Source organism: Temnothorax americanus, unplaced genomic scaffold, assembly GCF_048541705.1.
Source record: "Temnothorax americanus isolate GAGA-0224 unplaced genomic scaffold, ASM4854170v1 Scaffold20, whole genome shotgun sequence".
In the NCBI taxonomy this organism is placed as follows: domain Eukaryota; kingdom Metazoa; phylum Arthropoda; class Insecta; order Hymenoptera; family Formicidae; genus Temnothorax; species Temnothorax americanus.
This window is the reverse complement of record NW_027509339.1, coordinates 2,487,337-2,511,564: the sequence shown is the minus strand read 5'-3', so window position 1 is coordinate 2,511,564 and position 24,228 is coordinate 2,487,337. Positions and strand designations below refer to the sequence as shown.

The 24,228-nt window shown below is 31.6% G+C and overlaps 6 protein-coding genes and 1 long non-coding RNA gene across 12 annotated transcripts; 1 reads left to right on the top strand and 6 right to left on the bottom strand.

Moving 5' to 3' along the window:
- Window positions 1-42: 42 nt before the first annotated feature.
- Window positions 43-4,141, bottom strand: LOC143897399 (uncharacterized). 6 transcript variants are annotated; one of them, XM_077406041.1, is made up of 8 exons: window positions 2,833-4,141; window positions 2,618-2,702; window positions 1,882-2,485; window positions 1,465-1,564; window positions 1,227-1,334; window positions 943-1,098; window positions 767-845; window positions 43-658 (listed from the first exon to the last, which is right to left on the bottom strand). In XM_077406041.1, exons 1-7 carry the CDS (start codon window positions 2,848-2,850, stop codon window positions 795-797), a joined length of 1,122 nt encoding a protein of 373 aa, XP_077262167.1. In that variant the 5' UTR covers window positions 2,851-4,141; the 3' UTR covers window positions 43-658; window positions 767-794. The 6 variants fall into 6 exon arrangements, with proteins under 6 accessions (XP_077262167.1, XP_077262168.1, XP_077262164.1 ...); XM_077406042.1 differs by having other exon boundaries at window positions 2,949-4,139; XM_077406038.1 differs by having other exon boundaries at window positions 1,882-2,702; window positions 2,833-4,140.
- Window positions 4,142-4,337: 196 nt separating this feature from the next.
- Window positions 4,338-7,250, bottom strand: LOC143897455 (uncharacterized). The gene is made up of 6 exons (XM_077406146.1): window positions 7,150-7,250; window positions 5,932-6,755; window positions 5,614-5,713; window positions 5,346-5,453; window positions 4,926-5,081; window positions 4,338-4,837 (listed from the first exon to the last, which is right to left on the bottom strand). The coding sequence occupies exons 2-6, from the start codon at window positions 6,702-6,704 to the stop codon at window positions 4,787-4,789; spliced, it is 1,188 nt and encodes a 395-aa protein (XP_077262272.1). The 5' UTR covers window positions 6,705-6,755; window positions 7,150-7,250; the 3' UTR covers window positions 4,338-4,786.
- Window positions 7,251-7,413: 163 nt separating this feature from the next.
- Window positions 7,414-17,879, top strand: LOC143897383 (uncharacterized). The gene is made up of 4 exons (XR_013256906.1): window positions 7,414-7,826; window positions 14,069-14,240; window positions 16,177-16,447; window positions 17,748-17,879. It is a non-coding gene; the product is annotated as an uncharacterized LOC143897383 (long non-coding RNA).
- LOC143897380 (uncharacterized) lies at window positions 9,337-11,608 on the bottom strand. The gene is made up of 5 exons (XM_077406000.1): window positions 10,659-11,608; window positions 10,344-10,443; window positions 10,073-10,180; window positions 9,640-9,795; window positions 9,337-9,550 (listed from the first exon to the last, which is right to left on the bottom strand). Exons 1-5 carry the CDS (start codon window positions 11,429-11,431, stop codon window positions 9,500-9,502), a joined length of 1,188 nt encoding a protein of 395 aa, XP_077262126.1. The 5' UTR covers window positions 11,432-11,608; the 3' UTR covers window positions 9,337-9,499.
- On the bottom strand, window positions 12,141-16,064 carry LOC143897378 (uncharacterized). Its single transcript, XM_077405999.1, has 7 exons — window positions 15,821-16,064; window positions 14,791-15,704; window positions 14,334-14,436; window positions 14,125-14,232; window positions 13,426-13,581; window positions 13,204-13,264; window positions 12,141-12,516 (listed from the first exon to the last, which is right to left on the bottom strand). The coding sequence occupies exons 2-6, from the start codon at window positions 15,567-15,569 to the stop codon at window positions 13,214-13,216; spliced, it is 1,197 nt and encodes a 398-aa protein (XP_077262125.1). The 5' UTR covers window positions 15,570-15,704; window positions 15,821-16,064; the 3' UTR covers window positions 12,141-12,516; window positions 13,204-13,213.
- A 154-nt stretch (window positions 17,880-18,033) lies between the features above and the next one.
- On the bottom strand, window positions 18,034-20,526 carry LOC143897377 (uncharacterized). Its single transcript, XM_077405998.1, has 5 exons — window positions 19,328-20,526; window positions 19,049-19,151; window positions 18,805-18,912; window positions 18,355-18,510; window positions 18,034-18,167 (listed from the first exon to the last, which is right to left on the bottom strand). Exons 1-5 carry the CDS (start codon window positions 20,116-20,118, stop codon window positions 18,117-18,119), a joined length of 1,209 nt encoding a protein of 402 aa, XP_077262124.1. The 5' UTR covers window positions 20,119-20,526; the 3' UTR covers window positions 18,034-18,116.
- A 474-nt stretch (window positions 20,527-21,000) lies between these two features.
- LOC143897376 (uncharacterized) lies at window positions 21,001-24,154 on the bottom strand. The gene is made up of 4 exons (XM_077405997.1): window positions 23,003-24,154; window positions 22,626-22,725; window positions 22,151-22,258; window positions 21,001-21,961 (listed from the first exon to the last, which is right to left on the bottom strand). The coding sequence occupies exons 1-4, from the start codon at window positions 23,923-23,925 to the stop codon at window positions 21,758-21,760; spliced, it is 1,335 nt and encodes a 444-aa protein (XP_077262123.1). The 5' UTR covers window positions 23,926-24,154; the 3' UTR covers window positions 21,001-21,757.
- Between the last annotated feature and the right edge of the window lie 74 nt (window positions 24,155-24,228).

Below are 24,228 nucleotides of genomic sequence, written 5' to 3'. Positions count from 1 at the left end.
ATGTTATCATAAATTAATAATTTAACATAAATGTTTGCTTCTTACAGTTGCTATTTTAGTCTACTTTTTTATTTTGCAGAAAATTTAAAAATTATAACAGTAAGTAGTAATGTATAAATTTTTATTGATTTATAGAACATAAATATATTTGACTATTATCGTTATATTATTTATCAAATATATTTATTATTATTTTTTTGCTTTACTGCTAAGAATCTATAAAACACTTTTTTTCATACATTTTCCTTTATGTTTCATTCTTTCTACTCTTTTTTTCTCTTATTTCTATTTAAAAATTTCCATATTTCTTCCGTTCCATTCCTCAAATTTATTAACTATTTCTTCTCTATTTTTTTTCTTTTCTTCCTTCTGTCCTTACTTCTGTTCCAACAATTCCTTCAACTTAATTATTTCTCCTTTCTTCCGTGTATTTTTCTCTTCTTTCTTTACCTTCCTTTCATTTCTGATAAATCTTTTGTACTTTTATTTTAATAACTTTACGTTTTATATTTGTTATAAATAATAAGTATTTTTATTTCTACTAAATTCTCTATTACAGTGATATCTACATTTTATACTAATTTTTCTTATTGTTTATTTAAATTTTTAATAAATTTCTAAGCTTAACGTTATACTATGCACTGTAATATTATTTTTACTGAAACAAAAATTATGTACTTTAGAATAACATAAAGTAGCCTTACAAGTTTGTTTTTTAACTCTCTTTATATTTTGTTTATATGTATAATAAAAAAAGTATACTTACTCTGTAAAATCTATACAACAACGCATTTTTAAGTAGTTTTTAATAGTAAAAGCGCGATTGAATATGACTGATTTAAAATCTAAAATATTATATAAAAATTTTTAATAATATCTTAAAATATTAAAATAATGCTAATATAAAATAGATACAACACATGGAATGTACATGAGACTCACCGCTATGAATGAAGATAAAGATAAATTGTACTTTCCAAACGTTGACAGTTTAATATCTAAATTATTAGACATTATCATAAACATAAATGTACGTTTTATGGATCTTCCATATAGGTACCATCCTTCGTGAAATGCATTATCCGTTATTTCAGTACTCTAAATTGGAAATAGAGAGAAAATGATATATATCATAGAACATTTTTATTAATTACAAACGTTTCTCGGTTTAATCCCCCTTTATATGTAACGTGTATATTATTTAGAAGTATTGCAACAAAGCCTACCGCATCTAATAACTGTTGCACACAATAACATAGTATATAGAGCTGCACGACCCCACCGATTGCGTACATAATATGCAAGAATACTTCCCACAAAGTTACGGATGGTATCTAAAATTTACCAAAATATAAAATGCATCGATAATATATGTTAACTGATAAAATGCAGAACATTATGCTGTCTTTTATAAATTTAGCAAATATATTCCTAGATTAATTGGTATTAGAGATTGTTACTCACTGAAATCAGCATGATAGCAATCCCGCAGAATCGAAAAACGCTTATTACATATATTAAACTAATATTTAAAGACAATAGTTTTCTTAGCATTATCATTATGCTGAAACAAGAAACATCAGATATGACAATATGATGTTACAGTAAAGGATTAAATAATAATAATAATCATTATTAAAGAATCAGTATTAAAGAATAATTATAACAACAAATTTAAATTACATATTGCAATAAAATATTTAAGAAATGTAACTTCTTGTATAATTTAGTATAAACTATATGTGTTTTATATAAAGTATCAAACACATTATGTAATGATATTATATAATAAATCAAACCACAACTAAAAATTGATTTAGTTCAGATTAAAAGTTTTTCATACTTATAACATTTTTGAGAATTAATAAAAGATAAACTTACTGAATGATCATATTATGATGCCGACATAAGGCTTTCATTTCTTTTTCTGCGTAATAATCTGCATTAGGATAACATTCTTTTGTATTAGATTCGCTACGATCATCACTTTGAAGAAATCTATTTTGAAATATCATCGATAGTTTTAACGCGGTGTATTTATATTGTGCCGTTATCAGTAACATCACATTTATTATGTAGCTATCCGCGCTGACTTTCTTTGTAAAAATATACGCGCTGCTCACGAGCACGATGACACTTCCTAACACAAAGATACCGGTCGTGAATGGCTCTTTCGAGTAGACAACTGGCATCCTGTAATCTACATAGAAAAAGGAATTTTTTTGAAAGGCCACTACAAACGGTGAACTACTCCACAGTACTATGGACAGCACGCCGGCCGACCAGTAAAACTTAAGGGGAATCTCCATCGATTTTATGGTCGTTGTCACTATACTCCTCATCATTTCGTCCTCCACGCGCATAATGTCATTAAGTTTTTGAATTAATTGTTTCACCAATCCTCTACATGCGTGAATTCTTATGATTACCGATATCACTTCCATAGTAATCACAAGAGCTACCAGACCGTCTTTTAGAACCTTCTCTATTGGCACAAAAATAAACCCAGGAACTAACCCGCATAATTGCACTATTTCGAGAAACCATACCAGAACGCTGTATATCTTCCAAAATATCGGAAACGACGAATCGTCGGCGGTCATTGGTAATAAATTACCTGACACCAAGTTCAGCCGAACATTTAGCGGATTCACGTTTCGGAAATCCATGTTCTTGATGTCGTTGTTTCGTAACAAATTGTTCTGGAACAGTGAATGTAGCGTGTGTAAAATGAGAGAGTCGATAATGTTTAATGGAGCCAGTTTTATTTATTTATCATTTAATTTATACACTACGTATTTATATATATTTGCTTTAAATATTACAGCTTACAAAATTGTAAAGTGCCATGCATACTTATATTAAATGCACTATAAGTTTTAGCAAGTTGTCTGCAAATAAGTCAGTAATTTAAGAAATTGTAGTAATATAATATCAATGTACTTAACTTAATGATGTTTTGCTCGGAGCTCTTAATGTTTTTTTATAGCTATCGTCTGTCAGCAAACATTATTGAAAAAGCATTTTCACATTTCATAAAATCATCAATGGATGAAAAGAGAGGAATGAAAAGAGAATGTGCCGTTGGACTTGTATTTATCTTTGCTGACATACGCTTTATTTTGTGTCTGAAAGACACATGTGACATTTCTACCATAATTATAAGTCACTCATATAATTTGAGTTATTTATTATTCCTTTTGAATTTCTGTTACTCTTTGTCTTTCACGAATATATCGTGGTGTCATCCGATGGTAAAATACAATTTTTCACCGCAAGAATGTCTCCAAGAATATTCTAAAGTAATTATTATCTATAATTTCGCAAATTACTTGATGATGCTAACTACTACTACCTCATATCGATTCAGGAAGAGACTTCTTGTACTACTATCATAGATAATAAAATAGTTTACAAATGTTTGATACAATATCCGAAAGCAGTTTCTTTCGTTTAAATATAGAGCTGAAAGCAACCGTGAAATTCCTTGTAATTAGCGCTAGGCCATGCAGCAGTCATTATCTTATTACTCGTTATTGATCATTGCTGCGCTGCAATGTCCAGAAAAGTCACAGTATTCGATAGTATTTTACTCGTATATCATCGATGAAAAATTGTGATATATCTGATATACTAATTTGAAAAAAGTAGAAATATTAATTTTATTTTATAAGTTATTTTGCCCTGCAATTTTGCTTCCTCATAGAGGAAGCTTTGTTTTTTTATGGATGTTCACAGTCTAAACAACAAATTGATTTTTTTATTATAGTGCATTGTCTTGCTGTACTACACATCAAATCAGTTTTGTTATGTAAAAATTATATTATATTTGAGTAATTTAGATACATGTTATTAAAAAATTATTTGAAAAAAAGTATACAAAATTTACATAAAAATATTATTTAAAGCTTCCAAGATCCAATCTGATCGAACGTGGCACTTTTCTCTAATTAAAAAATATTTTTAATAAAATTTATTGTTACAAATTTAGAATTACTTGTTTGTTTTAGATTTGTAGTCAAATTAAAATATAAATTGTATTACATTTTAGGCATTTGCATGTTACTATGTATGTTTGCCTACACACAATTGCTATATTTATTCTTTAAAAATTTTAAGAACTATAACAGTAATTAACTTATAACAGTAATTAGTAATGTGTAAATTTTTGTTGATTTAAAGTGAGAATATTATTATACTATATTTTTACATATTATAATCACCTTATTTGTCAAATATCTTTTTTATTATTTTTTCTACTTTATTGTTAAATATTTAAAAATCTAATAATTGCTACAATATCTAGGCAATAAATTAAAAAATTGGAGAAAGCAGTTATATAATTTGTGTTTATATTATATATGTGAACAATCTAGTAGGTATATATATAATAGGTATATATTATATAATATTGTGTAATATCTAGTAGGTATAGTATTGACATTAACATTCTATCTGTATTAGTTATTGATTTTTTCTCTCAACATGTACATTGATTACGTAAATGTACATTTAAGCTGTAATCAATTTCAGGTATTTTGTCATGAATTGTCGCTACTTTATTATTTTAGGTGCTATTATCGTTGTATATTGTATAGGAATCAATTACAAATTGTAATACAATTACTGGCATTTTTGTTTAATCATTTTAGGTACTTTTTTCACTAAAACACGTTAACTTTACCAAACGTAAATAAGTTGCTCTCATAAAATGATTTATTTTCGTTATTAGATTGGAAGTAACAATTATAACTACTATAGGCAAAACGTCTTCTTCGTCATTTTTTTATTTCATTTTTAAAAACAGAAGGGCTATTGAGTACGATTGATTTAAAATCTGAAAGAAAATTTGGAGAATGTTAGATTTTTTAAAAATATGACAGTATTACTGCGCATAAAAAAATAGGAAATGTACAAAATCTTACCATCATAAATGAAGGTAAGGAGAGATTAAACTTTTCAAATGTCGCAATTCTGCATTCTAAATTGTTAGCCATGATTATCAAGATAAATGTACGTTTTATCGATGGGTGAAGCAGATTCCAGTTTTCGTGAAACGCTTTATCTGTCATTTCCGTACTCTACATTCTCATAATAAAGCAATACAACAAAAAATAATATAATTTTTATTACGTATCAGACACAGTTTGTAATTCACAAAACTATAATGTGTGTCTAGTTTTTTTAAAATCAATACTTTATATTATTGTTATCACTAAAGCGAAAGGAGCAGTTTATGTTTATATATTATTATAAAAAATAAATTTCGTAATAAATCAGTCAATTTTATAACAATTATAAGTTAAAAACAAAATAATATAATCAATAAATTACAAAAAAATTACCGCGTCTAATAATTGCTGCACACAGGAGCACAAAATATAAAGTTGCACTACTGCACCTGACGCGTACATGACAATCGAGATCGCTTCCCCAAACGTAGCTGATGTTATCTTAAATTATAAAAAGATATATTAGTTAATATATCACAATTAATAATAATCCCTGCTATAATTCAATAGTTATTTTACATATCTTTTTATCCGATATTTCTATAAGAAGAGAGAGAGGGAAAGGAAGAGCAATTAATAATAAGAAATTCTTATTACTCACGCTGCTTAGCATGATACCAATAAAGCAGAATCTAAAGACGCTGTTTACATATATTAAACTAAAGTTTAAAGACAGCAGTTCTTTTAGCAATAAAGTTATGCTGAAAAAAAAAGCATAATATACTCGTATTTGTAAGACAAAATTACGTACTGAAAATCACATAGATTTAAATATAAGTTTCATACAGAAGGAAATATTATTCAAGCAAATAACTTAATAGGTACTAATTTGCCGTATGTTAATTAATCATGATATTTATATTTTAAGTACAAAAATTGCTAGACAGTTATCGTACTGACTAAATTCTGAAATACTTACTGTACCACATCATTGTGATGTCGACACAGTGCTTTTATTTCTTTTTCTTTTCTTCGATTTATTCCAAGAGAATGTTTCTTTGGAGATTCATCACCTTCATTTTCTTCTTGAAATATCATCGCAATTTTCAGCGCGATATATCTATACTGCGCGGTTATCATCAGGACCAAATGCACCATGTACACATCCACGCCGACTTTCTTTAAAAACGTATATATCGCGCTGATCAGAAGGAACAGGTTTCCTAGGATAAAGATTTTGAGCGAGAATGGCTGTTTGGAGAAAGCAGCGGGTATTCTGTAATCCTCGTAACGAAACAGATTCTTCTCGAATACCAATACGAACGGTATCGAGCTCCACGCTACTATCGACGCCACGCCGGCGGACCAGTAGAAGTTGAGCGGGGTCCTCACCGGCTCCAAAGTCGTCGTCACGACGTTCTTCATAGTTTCGTCGGCGGTGCGCAGAATCTCGTTCAGCTTTTGAATTAATGGGCACACCAGGTCCTTACGGGCGTGAATTCGCACGATCATGAAAGACATTTCTGTAAAGACTACGAAGCAGATCATACCGTCTGTCAGAACCTTCTCTATCGGCACGTAGATGCACCCTGGCACCATTACGATCGGTATAAAGAGTTGGCTCAGCCACACGAAGACGCTGTATATCTTCCAGAAGAATGAAAAGGACGTCTCGCGGTTGATCATCGGTAGCAGGTTGCCCGAGACCATGTTCAGCCGAACATTTAGGGGATTCACGTTTTGGAAATCCATGCTCGCAACGTTGTTAATTGGAATTGTGTGATATCCTTCGTGTCTTAACCCCTTTGCACAATGCCAGGCAATAGGAACAGGGAAGAGAAATTAGAAATCATGTATAAATGCAGAATAAAGAGTGGCACAGGCAATAGACACCAGAGTTTCCATCACGTTGGAAATTCTGTGTCTATTGCCTCTTGCCGACCAATCATAGCATTCGAATTTTTCAGGTTGTAATTAACGATTTTTTGGTTATTTCCTGTTCCTATTGCCTGTTGCCTGACATTGTGCAAAGGACTTTATATTTACTTTGTTTCACGTGTGTCTCTCGTCGCGCGCATGTCTCTTTCCTTTTATGAAAATTATGCGCGCGGCTTTTCTATCGGAATTCAGAAATAACTCGCGGAACATCGTCGATTTTCGTTTTATTATTCCTTTTGAATTTCTATTCTATATATACCTGGGTTTATATTAATTAAAATAATAGACGTCGTCACACATATGACAAGCAATGGTACTCTGTCCTTTTCATTATGACCAACAATGTTTCGTTCTATGATTAGTATATGTCGGTACTTCAATGTTGTCGATAATAAGGGAGCAGTTTCTGAATAAATAACGATTTGGCGAAGTTATCTTTCAGCCTCTGCTATGAAGAAATGAAGTTTATAAATAAATGTCGCGATGTCTCTCAAGAAATAAAAACACTCAATGTACAGGACTATACAATCTTTATTACATCTATCACAAGGACATCTATACATACGGCTTTCTTGTAAGTGATAATTAGTAGCTTTTTGTCCGTGTTCTACACAGCAATGATTATCTTATAGTACTTTCTTAATTGCGCGTACGACTATACCGCTGGATTGCAAGTTGCGAAGAGATCGCAGTACCTAATGCTGTTTGACGCGTACTTCATCGTGAAACGACGAAATAATTTTCTGAGTTAAATTGGTATCGAATATGTAAATAATGTTCTACACAAAGGGATGCTGAAGTGACGGCCGAACTCCGACGGGATAGCGCCATCATCTAAGAATCTAAGCGGAACTAAAAACTAAATAATTATCATAATAAAGGCTCACAAGATTAGAAATCAATCGAAGAAAATGGAGCGTTGAGTCGTAACAAGGTGTTGGTGTTCGTGTATTCTATTTTTACGTAAAGAAGTAACGTAAAACAATGTACAATAATTTACAGATACATATATTCCAACTTAATAGATTGCGCGCCGATTATTTGTCGGACTTGAAACACAGCTATCTTTGGAACATTAATACCCTTTCCTCCCCGGAATTAAATCGACGCGATTTAATTATTTAAAAAACTGTAAAGAATTTATTGCAAAAAATATTACCTCAGCCAGGATTCGAACGGGGAACCTCTCTCATTCCGTGAAGGGCGTTGTACCAATTCGACTACCGAGGCATGTGGTAATATTTAACGCAATAACCGGTTAATAATAACAAACTTGAAGAAACGCATGTTTAAGCCCGCGTATAAATATAATAATAAAGGCTCACAAGATTAGAAATCAATCGAAGAAAATGGATAGTCAAAACGCGTTCGACAGTATTCGGCAATATCCGTGCCAAAGTCATGAAAAGTTTATTAACTTTATCTTGCCGCTGCGGCAAAATCAACAAATTTTGATTTTGCCGCAGATTGACGCAGACGACTTGCGGCAGTCTTCTGATTGATCCATGCATTCTGCCGCACGGCCTTGCTGCAGCTCAACGCATAACGCATCTATGGAGTCTTAGCTTAACAGTTTTTACGTGTATACGTGCGTCAGTGACGCACAATGAAGCACAAGGGACATTCAGTCATAACTGTCATAAGTCATAACACTCGTAACCTCTCGACCATGGTGGAAGTATACTTCCACCATGCTCTCGACGATCCACATGCTATCGCATGCTACCGATGTTTCCAGCAACACTGCGACTGCAGCACGTGGCGCGCCGAGTGAGCGAAGAAAATATATCGTTCCCTCCTTTTTGCTCTGATTGACAGCTGATATTGGCTGATATGATCGAGGCTGCTACAGTGTGGGTGTAGAGCATACAAGGAAGGAGCCCTGTACGTACGTGTACGCTCGGCGTTGGAGCAGTAGAAGAGCGCAACATACAATCGGCTGCCTCTTTCTCTCCCGAGCTATAGTTATAGCGAATGCCTCGAGAATCGCATATATTAGCACTTTGGCTCTTCTATTACATGTCGCATGTCCCTTCCAGCGTGTATCCCTAGGCGCGAGTCACCATCGTGTCTCTTATTTGTTTTTCAATTAAAAATTGATATTACTACAAATAAAAAACATTATTATTAAAAATTACAAATTAAATTAAACATAGGGGAGACCGGGGCGAAGTCGTCACTATTTTTTCGGTGCCGATTTTTAACACAACAAAACAAATAATTTTAGTAAAATAATAGATGTACGTACATATCTAGTAGGTATAGTATTGATATTAACATTCTATCTATATTAGTTATTGATTTTTTCTCTCAACATGTACATTGATTACGTAAAGGTACATTTAAGCTGTAATCAATTTCAGGTATTTTGTCATGAATTGTCGCTACTTTATTATTTTAGGTGCTATTATCGTTGTATAAGTAATAATTACAAATTGTAATACAATTACTGGCATTTTTGTTTAATCATTTTAGGTACTTTTTTCACTAAAACACGTTAACTTTACCAAACGTAAATAAGTTGCTCTCATAAAATGATTTATTTTCGTTATTAGATTGGAAGTAACAATTATAACTACTATAGGCAAGACGTCTTCTTCGTCATTTTTTTATTTCATTTTTAAAAACAGAAGGGCTATTGAGTACGATTGATTTAAAATCTGAAAGAAAATTTGGAGAATGTTAGATTTTTTTTAAAATATGACAGTATTACTGTGCATAAGAAAATAGGAAATGTATAAAATCTTACCATCATAAATGAAGGTAAGGAAAGATTAAACTTTTCAAATGTCGCAATTTTGCATTCTAAATTGTTAGCCATGATTATCAAGATAAATGTACGTTTTATCGATGGGTGAAGCAGATTCCAGTTTTCGTGAAACGCTTTATCTGTCATTTCGGTACTCTACATTCTCATAATAAAGCAATATACAACAAAAAATAATATAATTATTATTAAGTATCAGACACAGTTCGTAATTCACAAAACTATAATGTGTTTTTAGTTTTTTTAAAATCAATACTTTATATTATTGTTATGCGTCACTAAAGCGAAAGAAGAGAGCAGTTTATGTTTATATTATTATTATAAAAAGTAAATTTTTCGTAATAAATCAATCGATTTTATAACAGTTATGAGTTAAAAACAAAATAATGTAAACAATAAATTACAAAAAAATTACCGCGTCTAATAATTGCTGCACACAGGAGCACAAAATATAAAGTTGCACTACTGCACCTGACGCGTACATGACAATCGAGATCGCTTCCCAAAACGTTGCTGATGTTATCTTAAATTATATAAAAAGATATATTAGTTAATATATCACAATTAATAAAATAATCTCTGCTATAATTCAATAGTTATTTACATATCTTTTTATCCGATATTTCTATAAGAAGAGAAAGAGGGGGAGGAAGAGCAATTAATAATAAGGAATTCTTATTACTCACGCTGCTTAGCATGATACCAATAAAGCAGAATCTAAAGACGCTGTTTACATATATTAAACTAAAGTTTAAAGACAGCAGTTCTTTTAGCAATGAAGTTATGCTGAAAAAAAAGCATAATATACTCGTATTCGTAAGACAAAATCACGTAGATTTAAATATAAGTTTCATACAAAGGGAAATATAATATTATTCAAGCAAATAACTTAATAGGTACTAATTTGCCGTATGTTAATTAATCATGTTATTTATATTGTATATAAGTACAAAAATTGCTAGACATCAGTTATCGTACTGATTAAATTCTGAAATACTTACTGTACCACATCATTGTGATGTCGACACAGTGCTCTTATTTCCTTTTCTCTTCTTTGATTTATTCCAGGAGAATGTTTCTTTGGAGATTCATCACTTTCATCTTCTTCTTGAAATATCACCGCGATTTTCAGCGCGATGTATCTATACTGCGCGGTTATCATCAGGACCAAATGCACCATGTACACATCCACGCCGACTTTCTTTAAAAACATATATATCGCGCTGATCAGCAGGAACAGATTTCCTAGGATAAAGATTCTGAGCGAGAATGGCTGTTTGGAGAAAGCGGCGGGTATTCTGTAATCCTCGTAACGAAACAGATTCTTCTCGAATACCAATACGAACGGTATCGAGCTCCACGCTACTATCGACGCCACGCCGGCGGACCAGTAGAAGTTGAGCGGGGTCCTCACCGGCTCCAAAGTCGCCGTCACGACGTTTTTCATAGTTTCGTCGGCGGTGCGCAGAATCTCGTTCAGCTTCTGAATTAATTGGTACACCAGGTCCTTACGGGCGTGAATTCGCACGATCATGAAGAACATTTCTATAAAGACTGCGAAGCAGATCATGCCGTCTTTCAGAGCCTTCTCTAACGGCACGTACATGCACCCGGGCACCATCACGATTGCTATAACGAATTGGAACAGCCACACGAAGACGCTGTATATCTTCCAGAAGAATGAAAACGACGTTTCGCGGTTGATCATCGGTAGCAGGTTGCCCGAGATCACGTTCAGCCGAACATTTAGGGGATTCACGTTTTGGAAATCCATGCTCGCGACGTCGTCAGTTGGAATTGTGTGATACCCTCCGTGTCTTAATATTCACTTTGTTTCACGTGTGTCTCTCTATGTCGCCCGCATGTCTCCTTCCTTTCATGAAAATTATGCGCACGACATTTCTATCGGAATTCAGAAATAACTCGCGAAATTATCGTCGATTTTCGTCGTTTCATTATTCCTTTTGAATTTCTGTTCGATACCTGAGTTTGTATTAAAATAATAGACGTCGTCATATGACAAGCAATGGTACTCTGTCCTTTTCATTATGACTAACAATGTTTCGTTCTATGATTAGTGTATATCGGTACTTCAACGTCGTCGATAATGGAGCAGTTTCTGAATAAATAACGATTTGGCTAAGTCAACTTTCAGCCTCTGCTATGAAGAAATGACGTTTATAAATAAATGTCGTGATGTCTCTCAAGAAATAAAGACCCTCAATGTACATACAGGACTAGAATTTTTATTACAATTTTTATCATAGGGATATATGTATATGGCTTTCTTGTAAGTGGTAATTAGTAGCTTTTTGTCCGTGTTCTACACAGCGATGATTATCTTATAGTACTCTCTTAATTGCGCGTACGACTGTACCGCAGGATTGCAAGTTGCGAAGAGATCGCAGTACTTAATGCTGTTTAACGCGTACTTCATCGGGAAACGACGAAATAATTTTCTGAGTTAAATTGGTATTGAATATGTTAATAATGTTCTACACTATTAACTGCAGCATGTTTATGTATCACAATATTATTATAAAAATAAATTTTTCTTTTGTGATAGTGTTATAATATCTGTCGCCTGTTAATGATAGATTACAGATTGATAATAAGTGATCAAATTTATAAAACGGATAATGTAATTTAATCGAATATAAATAGTAATAAATATGTAATAAAGTGATTTGTTGCTAATTTAAATTTTTATTTTTTTTTCTCAATACTCTATACTTAAGTAATATATATATAATATAAGTTTATATATATTAAAATATAATAATATATATATTATATATAAATAATATTTGAATTTTTATTTAATTGTTAATCTTAATTAAATTCTGCTGTTCTTTGGAACTGAAACAAAAAATAACAATGGAAATATTAACCCAGCGAAAAATGACCCATTGAATCTATAAACGTCTAATTAAATAGACGTCGATTCGATGGGTCATTTCTCGCTGGGAATCGACTCTACTGGCCATTATAATCGCCAAAACAATACGACCACGATTTGGTTCGATTATAAGCTTCTCATTTAAATAATTCAATTTATTGCGAAAAATATTACCTCAGCCAGGGTACAAACCTGATGGAACCTCCCTCATTCCGTGATGGATGTCGTACCAATTTGACCACTGAGACATGTGGTAATATTTATCACAATAACCTGTATTATATATAAACTAAACAATATTATTCCAACAATAGTAACTGCGCGCCGACAAATCGTCAGACTTAAATAAGATGCTTATATGTATATAAGTATATCAAAGATTGCATGACGATAATCGAAGCAAATCGTTGTCGTATTGTCTTGGCGATTATAATGGCCAGTAGAGTTGATTAATATTTCCATTGTTGTTTATTATTTAACTGGCGAAGTAAAAGTAATTTATTCTGTTTGAAATAAGAAATATAAATATATTACATATAGTTAGCAACGCAAATAAATAGTTTACAAAATAGAAATAAGCGTTTATAAAATTTTATTAAAAATTAAGAAAATGTAGCTAAACTATTTAAGACAAACAAGAAACGTACCTCGTACATTTTATTTCATTCTTAAAAATAGAAGAGCGAACGAGTACGATTGATTCAAAATCTATAAGAGAGAATAGACAATTTGGAAATAGGTAAGCGCCACAATAATATTAATATTGGAATTGTAATGTGTGTATAAATTTTAAAAGGTTGCAAAAATAATTTACAAAATAGGTAGATATTATTATATGTGCTCAATATAAGTACTACATTAAGTCTTACCGTCATGAATGAAGCCAGAGACAGATTAAACCTTTCAGAAATTGAAAGTTTACACCCTAAATTGTTAGTTATTATCATCATCCTAAACATATGTTTTAATGATGGTCCAAACTGATACCACTTCTCATGGAATGCTTTGTCTGTTATCTCTACACTCTAAATTTTATATAAAATCATAAAACATATAGCCGACTTTATATATGATCTATAATTCGCGTCAGATTTCAAAATATAATTATGTTTATTGTATATAGTGAATTTGTGGATATATGTATGTAGATATATTTATGGATACGTTTTAATATATTTTATGTACGTATTCTAAATCTTCAAATATTTTTTATATTATGTACAATATTATAAATATCATCTTTGGATTCCGATGTGTATTGTGTATTGTCAAAAGTAAGCTTTAAGAGACCGTAATTAATTGCAAACAGGCAACTTGCAATTTTATTCTATTTTATATATTTATTACTGATATTCTGTTTTCAGAATCCTTCTCAATACAAAAGAGAGAATTAAAAATTTGAAAAATAGCTACTCTTTTTCATATAATAATTATTTCAATACTAGACATTAGCTTTGATTTTATAGGAAATCAAACGTACGGTAATTTAAGACTTTTTCAAACTTGTTACAGAATAATGAAGACGTACTGGAAGAAGGATGGTGACGATACATTTTAACAAAGCTTACCGCATCTAGTAATTGATTAACGCACGAGCATAAAATATAAAGCTGTACTAGGCCGCCGCATATATACATAGCGATCATAATTCCTTCTACGGGAGCCATCGATAATATCTATATAGGTTTGACATACATTGTTATATTATCATAAACATCTATCTTCAATCGTCTGGAAAGTATTTTTAGTATTATTATTGTCATCAAATATTACTCACCGTGCTTATCAGCATAATGTCGAGAAAGCAAAAAATAAAAACATTTGTCAAATACATTAGACTCATATTCAAAGACAGTAGTTTCTTTAACATTAACGTCGTCCTGAAAAAAAAAACCGCATCGTAATGCGACATTAAGTAAACGACTTACAGAAATTTAATACTGTAAGTGATTATTTGGTTAGTGATTAATTACTTATTTTGAGTATTAAAAGCAGTTTTTAATGCTTTTTAATACTCAAAATAAGTAAATATTGTAATTAATCACTAGCCAAAATAATCACTTACAATATTAAATTTCTGTAAGAGACAAGCATCGGGAATGGTATAAGATGAGGAAGAATATAATCTTAAGAGAGAAAGAGAGAGAGAGACGAGTAACACACACAATAGAAAAAAATAGCAAATAGGTAAAATACTTCATCGCAAAATTGCCTAACGCTCACCAATTACTTACTGGACCACAACAGTGTGATGTCGACATAACGCTTTCATCTTCAGGATCGTCAATGAATCTATCGTGGGATATTCCTCTTTGGATTCATTACGCTGATTCTGTGGAATATTTTCCCGAAATATTGTTGCGAGCTCCACCGCGATGTAGCGGTATTGCGCTGTTACCAGTAACACGAGATTTATCATGTAGACATCCAAGGCAACTTTCTTTATAAACATATACACGCTGGCAATAGACGCGATACAGTTTCCCAGTAGAAAAATTTCCAACGGGAATGGTTGCTTCGAAAGAACTATCGGTAGCCTATAATCCTCATAGAGAAAATATTTCTTATTGAAGATCACCGCGAAAGATATGCAGCACCACACTATTATGGATCCCGTCCCAGCTATGCAATAAAATTTCAGCGGAATCTCCACCGGTTTTAAGGTCGATCTGACAATTATCTCCATTGTCTTGTTTTCAACGCGCAGAATTTCATTTAGCTTTTGAATCAGTTGAATCACGAGATCTCTGTGCACATGCATTTGCCATAATAAGAAAAACACTTCGATGGTGACCACTATGCCAACCGTCGCATCCTGCAAAGCCTTGTCCTTCGGCACGAACAAGATTCCGGGAATCACCGCGCTAGTTTGAATCGCTTCGATCAGCCATATGACGGCGCTATATATTCTCCACGCTACAGGGAATAAAGAATCGTCGTTGGTCATCGGTAACAAGTTGCCTGAGAACCTGTTCAATCGAACGTTCAGGGGATTTACGTTTTGAAAGTCCATGTTCTGGTGGAAATGCTCTTTCGTGACAAATAGAAAATACTGTACAAAGTATAGCTTGCAAAGATTGTTTTTAATATTTCTTTGTTCTTTCTATTAAAAAAATATATAATGTCCTCTTTTAAGTTGACTTCTTTCCTAAGTTAAAAGATAATTTAATTAATTGCAGCTGCGATTAGCGCTGATCCTTATAATATAAGTAGCTATTTTTAAACATGTGTGCTAGATGTATCCAGATATATATTTGTATTTACCTCCGTTTGACATTTTAATTATCGCGCACACTCTATTCTTCCCTTCAGAAGCATGTACGGGACTTTTTAAACGCTATTTGAAAGTTGGTCCGCAACCGATCGTCATCTTTGGATATTTTATTGAATTTTTATTTCTTTGTAGTATATATTATAATATGCATTGTCACATTGAGAAGAACATCATTTCTCTTTTGCCGCAGTTATAAGCGTTTATTCTACGATGACAATATGGAAATATGGCAAATTAACTATCATCACCAGAAAGCTTTCATAGTTTATTGTAAAGAAATAGAGAAGTTTATAATCATCTCGACAAATTTGAGATATGTCACGATCTCTTCGTTTTATTTATGCAGGGGATGGACGTGACTCCAAGCTACTTTGTAATTATCCTGGGACTGTAAAGCAGCGATTATCTTATGATACTCTAGGAGGCCTTTCATTGTGGAGATACTCCATCGCAAAGGAAGAAACAGAAGAAACTAAATATCTGATGTTGTTTAGTGCGAACTTCTTCGGACAACAGCTGAGGATTGATCTGCGATAAGTTACATAGACATTAAACGTGCCAATGTCTATTTTATAAAGTGAAACATATACTCGTTTATGAATGAAACAACAATTAAAGTGAGTTTTTTAGAACAGATATTTTAAACAAATTAGCTATAGAAAGCTTTAACCAATGACTTGTTTTAAATTGCTTACTTTTAATTCTCTGCGTTGTTTAATGTGTGTTACTACACAAGAAATTTTTATATTTTAAATAAATTATTCGATAAATTTAGATTTCATCTATTTAAGAAGAGTTTAAAATAAAATTCAAATTATTGCACTTTTAATATATTTTTGTAACAGATTTTGTGAAAAGATGTAAACTCTCTGTAATCTCAGACGTATATTATACATTATTATCAATATTTAGATATTAATTGTTTTCTTAGTAACGGGCTTTAATATACGTATTTTATTTTAATTGTCGATCCTAATTATAAATATGTACTAATTTTTTTTCATAAATTTAATGTATAAATATTACAAACATTGAATTTTATTACTATACTTCATTACTAATTATAATTTGCTATAAACCTATTTATAAATTTATACAATTTGCCTGTAATTAATTTAATTTTTTTTTAATTAAAAAAAAAAGAAAGACAAAGACACAATTTTAAACAACAGGCGAAACTTATTATTAGTAACGTTATCAATTTCAAAATGTGTTTAAATATATTTTGTGACCATATTTTGAAATATTATCTAGAGTGAATTTGTTCATGCTTTGTTTTTAAATAATCGTAATTTTTTTTGTCTTTTATAATCATTGTATCTTGTAATTGTCAAATTTGAAACGTAAGCAACGCGATTATTGGTTATTTCACTTTTAAGAACAGAATCGAATATAATCGATGTATGATCTGAAGCGATAATAAGAGACGAGCTACTATAAGATACGTATTATATTTATCTTAGCTGAGTATTAAGCTTGACATCTGATAAATAATGCCTCGGGATCCTTACAATATTCCAATGAATATAATATATAAGGATTAAGGATTCTGATGGGGCATTGTTCATTAAATGTCAAGCTTAATACTCATGTGTTAGAGCTAAGGTAAATATAATACGCATCTTATATACTAACGCATGACAATTTTTACGTGATTACGAGAAAGTACTGGCGCGCGCCGCGCGGTAGCCGTGCCGCGGCAGCGTTCGCGGTCGCGGGTCGCGGGTCGCGGAGCGTTCTCGCCAGTTATCAATCGTTATGGTGGACAGTTGGCGGTGTGTGCACAACGTGGTTTTATATATTGTCACAGTCGATATTAAATTATTAAATTATTAAATTTTAAATTTTATTATTAAATTTTTGATAATAAAAATTAATGCAATTAATATTAAGTAATACAGTACGTTATATATACAGGGTGTCACAAAAAGATCAGGACACTGGATTATCTCGGAAAGATGACGTTTTCGGAAGAAATGTTTCAGACAAAAGTAGTTCTATTGAAAAGCCGAAAAAAAATTATACATAAACTTTCAACATGCATATTACACGCTAACAATAAAAATTTTATATTTTTTGTTAGTGCCATTTAGATAATATAAACACTTATTCTATTTATTAGTAATATTCATTTTTAATTCTTAATTCGTAAGACCTGTCCTGAAACAAGCAGCACCAATTTTTACAATACTGATTGCTCGTTATAATTAAATATTTCATTACCAAATAAAAATGCATAAAAGACAGATGCAACGTTCAAGACAGAATAAATATTCTCGTCATTTTTTATTTCACTTTGAAAAGCAAAAGAGCAATCGAATATGATTGATTTAAAATCTAAAACAACATTTAGGAATTAAGAAAAATTTATTTAAATGTATGCTTAAATAGCTCATTAGTATCTAAAGCTCAGAGTATCTGAATAAATGCTCGAAATTTGTAAAAAATAATTTGTAATGTCAATATTATGACATACATTTAATTTAGATAATAATATTGAATATAGCAATATTAGTAATCTTACCGCTAAAAATGAAGGGAGAGACAGACTAAACTTTTCAGAAATCGAAAGTTTACTGTTTAAATTATTAGCTATTATAATCATCCTGAATATATGTTTTAACGATGGCCCAAATTGATACCATTTCTCATGGAATGCTCCATCTGTCACTTCTTTACTCTAAATTTTACAGAAAATAATAATATTTAAAAGATTAAAAGTAATTATATATATATATATATATATATATATATATATATATTAACAACACGCATATTATATGTTTACACGTAATATTTATTGTCGATAGTATTTTGTGTTCAGTTTCTCTTAAAATTAAAAATCAATTATTTTTTGTGTAGTTATTTAATTTTAAAGATACAAAAATTTATTTACATTCCAATTAAAATTTTTTTTAATTGTTTGATTAACTAAAAGGGAGAAAGGATAAAATTATTTTGCAATAGAATTTACCGCGTCTAATAATTGATGAACGCAGAAGCACAGAATATAAAGTTGTATTAATCCACCACACATATATACAATGAGTATAAATCCTTCGAGGAAAGCCCCCGATACCACCTAAATGCGACCCATACTTATAACATATCATAATTAAGAAAAATAAATAATAATTCAATTAAATTAATTCCGTGTTTTTGGTTGTCCAGAAAGTATTTTTGGGATAATTAGATGTTATGTGTCAGTTTTTACTTACTGCATTTATGAAGAGGATATCGACAAAACAGAAAAGAAAAATATTATTTAAGTATATCAAACTCATATTCCAGGATAAAAATTTCTTTAACATCAACGTCGTGCTAAAAAAAACAATGTTTATCTATTAGATATTGAGTAATTGATTTAAAACTAAAAAAAAAATTAATTTCGTATTACCTAATAAATTTAGAAGTACGTATTCAGAATATTTAGCAAATAAATCAGTTAGTAAATAAATAACATTAATTATAAAGTTAGCGAACGCTCAATTACTTACAGAATTATAGTATTATGATGTCGACATAACACCTTCATCTTTTTCTCCGTCAATAAATTTATAGAATAATATTCTTTTTGGGATTCATAGTTCTCATTTTCTGAAGCATCATTGCGAAGTATTTTTGCGAGCTTCACCGCGACGTAGCGATACTGCGCTGTCAACAGTAATACGAGATTTATCATATAGACATCCATCGCAACTTTCTTTAGAAACATGTAAGCGCTGGCAATGGTTTCAATAAGGTTGCCCAGCACAAAAACTCTTGTCGAGAACGGCTGCTTCGAGAAGGCTGCCGTCAGTCCAAAATCTTCGTAGAGAAAATATTTCTTCTTAAAGATCAGCGCGAGTGGTGTACAGCACCATAGTATTACAGATCCAGTCCCAGCTATGCAGTAAAATTCGAGCGGAATCTCTAATGGCTTCAGGGTTGAACGCACAATGTTCTTCATATTCTTGTCCTCGGAGTCCAAAATGCTATTCAGCTTTTGGATTAATTGACTCGCTAGATTTCTGTAGACGTACATACGCGTGAGCAAAATGAATACTTCAATGCTCACCACGATGCTGATCGTTCCACCATCCTGCAGAGTCTCACGATTTGCCACTGACACAAATCCGCAGATCGTCGCGCTGGTTTGAATCAGTTGAATTAGCCATATAACAATGTTGTATATTCTCCACGCTACAGGAAACGGCGAATCGTCGCTAGTCATCGGTAACAAATTGCCTGAGATCATATTTAATCGAACATTTAGAGGGTTTACGTTTTGGAAGTCCATTTTCTTCATGTCATTCGCTCAGCAATAAATAAAACTAATTTTGACAAATTTAGCCTCAAAATTATAATATTCGATTGCTCGAGATTGCATTAACTCTTGTTTTATGTTCTGTCACTGTGAAAATGTTTCTTTCTTTACAGAGGTATATGATATCTATCCTATTCGTATTTCAAAAATTGTTGATCAACGCTCGGCTATTTTCAATAATTCGCTATTCTCTTTGATGCTTTATTTCTCCAGCTTTTATTAATACATTATTGTATACAGTCATACGGCAAACAGTGACAGTATACATTCATTTCATTGTAATTATTTTTATCCTGTGATCATTGTACAAGTGTATCGTATAATTGAATGTCGTACTAATAAACGACGATAAATTCAATGAAGAACTTTTTCGGTACGTTTGTCGCAAAGCAAATATAATCGCTAATTTTCTCGCAATTGCCCCTGTGGTATAAAGTGATAATTATCTTATGGAACGATGTCTGTCGCAGACCGCAAGGAAATCGCATAGTGTTATCGACGAGCATCTCAGTCGGCAGTAAACTATGGCTTTGTTTGCGGTGAGCAAAATAAGTGTAAAAAGTGTTGGAATACATTCAGCGTTGTACAAATCAACTGCATGATTATCGTAAGATTATACTTAAAGTATGTAATATAAGTATATGATTAAAAAATATTTAATATGTTTTTTTAAAAAAATAGATAAATTTAACTAAATATCGTAATAATATACGAGTAAGAGATCTTAATTTACCATGCCATGAAAATACGACTATATATACATAGTCCCATGTAATTCCACTCACGGTATAAAATAGCAGTTATCTTATAGCACCTTTCTCCCTGTTCGTTCCAGAAATACGGAAGGTTTTACAGTATTATTCCAAGTATACGTGTTGTTGAAGAGGATATTCCAACGACTAATCTAATGACTAAATGACATCGAATGTACTAAATTTAAACTCGTTTAAGGACCAACAAGTAAAGTAAATCGTTGACAAGAATTTAAGAAAATAATGATTAATAAAAAAATAGATTAATAGAAGACGAAGATAAATACGTTGACAAAATTACAGTTTACAGTGACAAGAGTTTCTTTAGCCGTTGACCGATTTTCCGGAAAAATTAGACGTAAATTGGTATATAAGGACATATATTTTTTCCTGTAGAATCACAAACTTGCGTTATATGTGCTGACATTATCTTCACAGACAATGAGTAGTGCTACTATTAAACAGACAATGAGTAGAGATATTATAAATATAACAAATTAAATCATTAAATTTGGTTATTCCTTTATTTTTTATTCGAGAAATAATAAGAAATAAGAGAGTGATAGACAAGGATTAAATTTTTTAGCAATATTTAACGCTTTCTCTATATTGTAACTCATTATATTATTATAACTATAATCTTCAAATTTTATTATGCAAAACAAAAATTTATCTACATGTTTTTTAAAAAATGTATCTTAATTCTTTTTGTCTCACAAGTAACTATTCTTTATCTTATATCTTATACCGAGTTTAAACATGTGTGAGAAAAACAACTTTTTTTTTATATTGCTCTTAAGAACAAGAGGGCGATTGAATACGATTGATTTATGATCTAAAACACCATTAGAAAATACGATGTAAGAGGCTTAAAATACTTTCAAGACGTATGTAAGAAATAGAGATATAAATTTTACCGTCATGAATGAAGGCAGTGACAGGTTAAACTTTCCAATTGCTGCAATTCTGCATTCCAGGTTGTTAGCCATTATCAGTAATATAAATGTACGTTTTATTGGTGGTCCAAATTGATACCAGCCTTCATTAAATGCTTTATCCGTTATTTCAGTACTCTAATATAATTATAGCACAAAAATATAGAATATGTCATAGATTGTAGTTATAAATTACATATATTTACAGTATTTACACCTGTCACTGACGTGTACATATACTTCATAATTATTTTTATTATTTACATAATTACAGTTGAACATAATTGTAATGATTAAGTGATAAATTATTAAAGTGATAAATCTTACTGCGTCTAATAATGTTTGAATAGAAGAACACAATAAAAAGAATTGTGTTAGCGAACCAATAGTAAATGAGACGACCGAAATTCCTTCTGCAAAAGTCATTGATGGTACCTAAAAGTGCATAAAACACTTATAGCGATATTTCAAATAAAGAATAACATAAATGTATTTAGAAGTAAAGGTTCACACACATTTTAACTTTTATAATTGAAAAAATTTTCAATTTAAATTTTAAATTAAATAAAAATCTAATTTATATAACATATTATGCAAAAATAATTTTTAAAAAATTTTACTTTGATACTTATTAAATATCCTTAATTTAAAAAAAAAAGTCATTTGATGGGCAAGCACGTATAATAAATTATTAATCTATATTAATAGTTATACTTATAAGGTAAATTTTTTTAGAGAATAATGGTTTATAATTATATAATCAGTTATATATATTAGTTATATATCAGTTATTATTACTCACTGAGCTTAGTAAGATACCTATAAAACAGAATCGAAACACGTTGTTGATATAAAGTAAGCTGAAGTTTACTGATAGAAGTTTTTTTAATATAAATGACATGCTGTAAGAAAGGACAGAGTGTATAAAATATTGTAAAAAAGCCACGCAGCCAATAAAAGCTTCAATATTTTCTTAAACAGTAAAATTAAGGTCTGTAAGAAGTAAGAAGATTTAAAGATTTTTATTTTCCTTACGTCATCACTGACTCAAAAGTGTTGTCATCTAATTAAAAGCCCAAAGAAAAATTCTAATTGCTCGATTCAAACGCATTTCACTCCATTATTCAATTCGCTTATTTACTTTAGTGATCACAGCTGATCACATTATTATGGACTTACTTTAAAACAGTATTTTGGTGCTGACATAATTCTTTTAATTCTCTTTCCATCCATCGCTCTTTCCTAGAACGATACGGTTCCTTTTGAGATTCAGCGTGATAGTTTTGTAGATCCCGAAACAGTATCATGAGCTTTTCCGCCGTGTATCGATACTGGGCCGTTAACATCAATACCAAGTGCATCATGTACACATCCACGCCGAATTTTTTAAGAAACAGATAAACGCTGCCAATTGTCATAAAAATGCTCGAGGGAATCAGAACGCGGCTGGAGAACGGCTCGGCGCTGAAAGCGGCTGGCAAATTGTAATCTCCATAGAAAAAGGTAGACTTCTCGAAAACCAATGCAACCGGCTGTACGGTCCATATCGTGATGGATATCACGCTGGTCACTCCGTATATCAGGAACGGCTTTACTATGGGTTTTATGGCCGACTTTACGATATCCGTCATAATCTCATCCGCATTTTGCAAGTTACCGTTTATCTTCCGTACGAATTCCTCCATCAGCTTTTTGCGCGAGTAAAGACGCGTAAGCATAAAAGACGCCTCCAAAGTGACCACGGCGCAGACGGTGCCGTCCTTCAGACTCTTCCCTTCCGGTGCTAGGAAAAGCCCGAAGACAAACGCAATCGTATGAACCAATTCTATTAACCATACGACGACGCTGTGAGCGCGACAGATCACTGAAAATCGCGAATTATCAGCTGCTACCGGTAATAAATTCCCCGAGAGCACGTTCACTCGACTGTTGAAAAGATTCGCATTTCTGAAATCCATTCCGTTCGTGCCGCGTACTCGCGTGTATTGTAAATATTGGAAATGTCGTGGTAAAACGCAGCGTGTAAGAATTAAAACTTCAATTGTTCGCGTTCCTCTTCCAATAATATCTGTCTCGCGTACCGCTGTCGTTTCTCTCTTCATAAGTGAAAATGAGTGAATTTCCCTTTAGTATTCCATAATTATATTTAATTCTATGTCAAGAAATTTGTTATTCCCTTTATTCCTCTCTGTCTGTTACTGATACATTGTGATCAGTCGAACGGCGAAGGGTGACAGTTCTTTCCCTTCATTCCATTTCTCTGTTATTTCTGCTTGCTCTGTGATCATTGACGTGTAGATATATCGAATATTAAGTGTTGTCAAACCACGTCCCTGACAAAGATAATAATTTCGTGAGGTTTTGCATTATAATAGAAACATAGAGAGATCACTATACATTGAGCG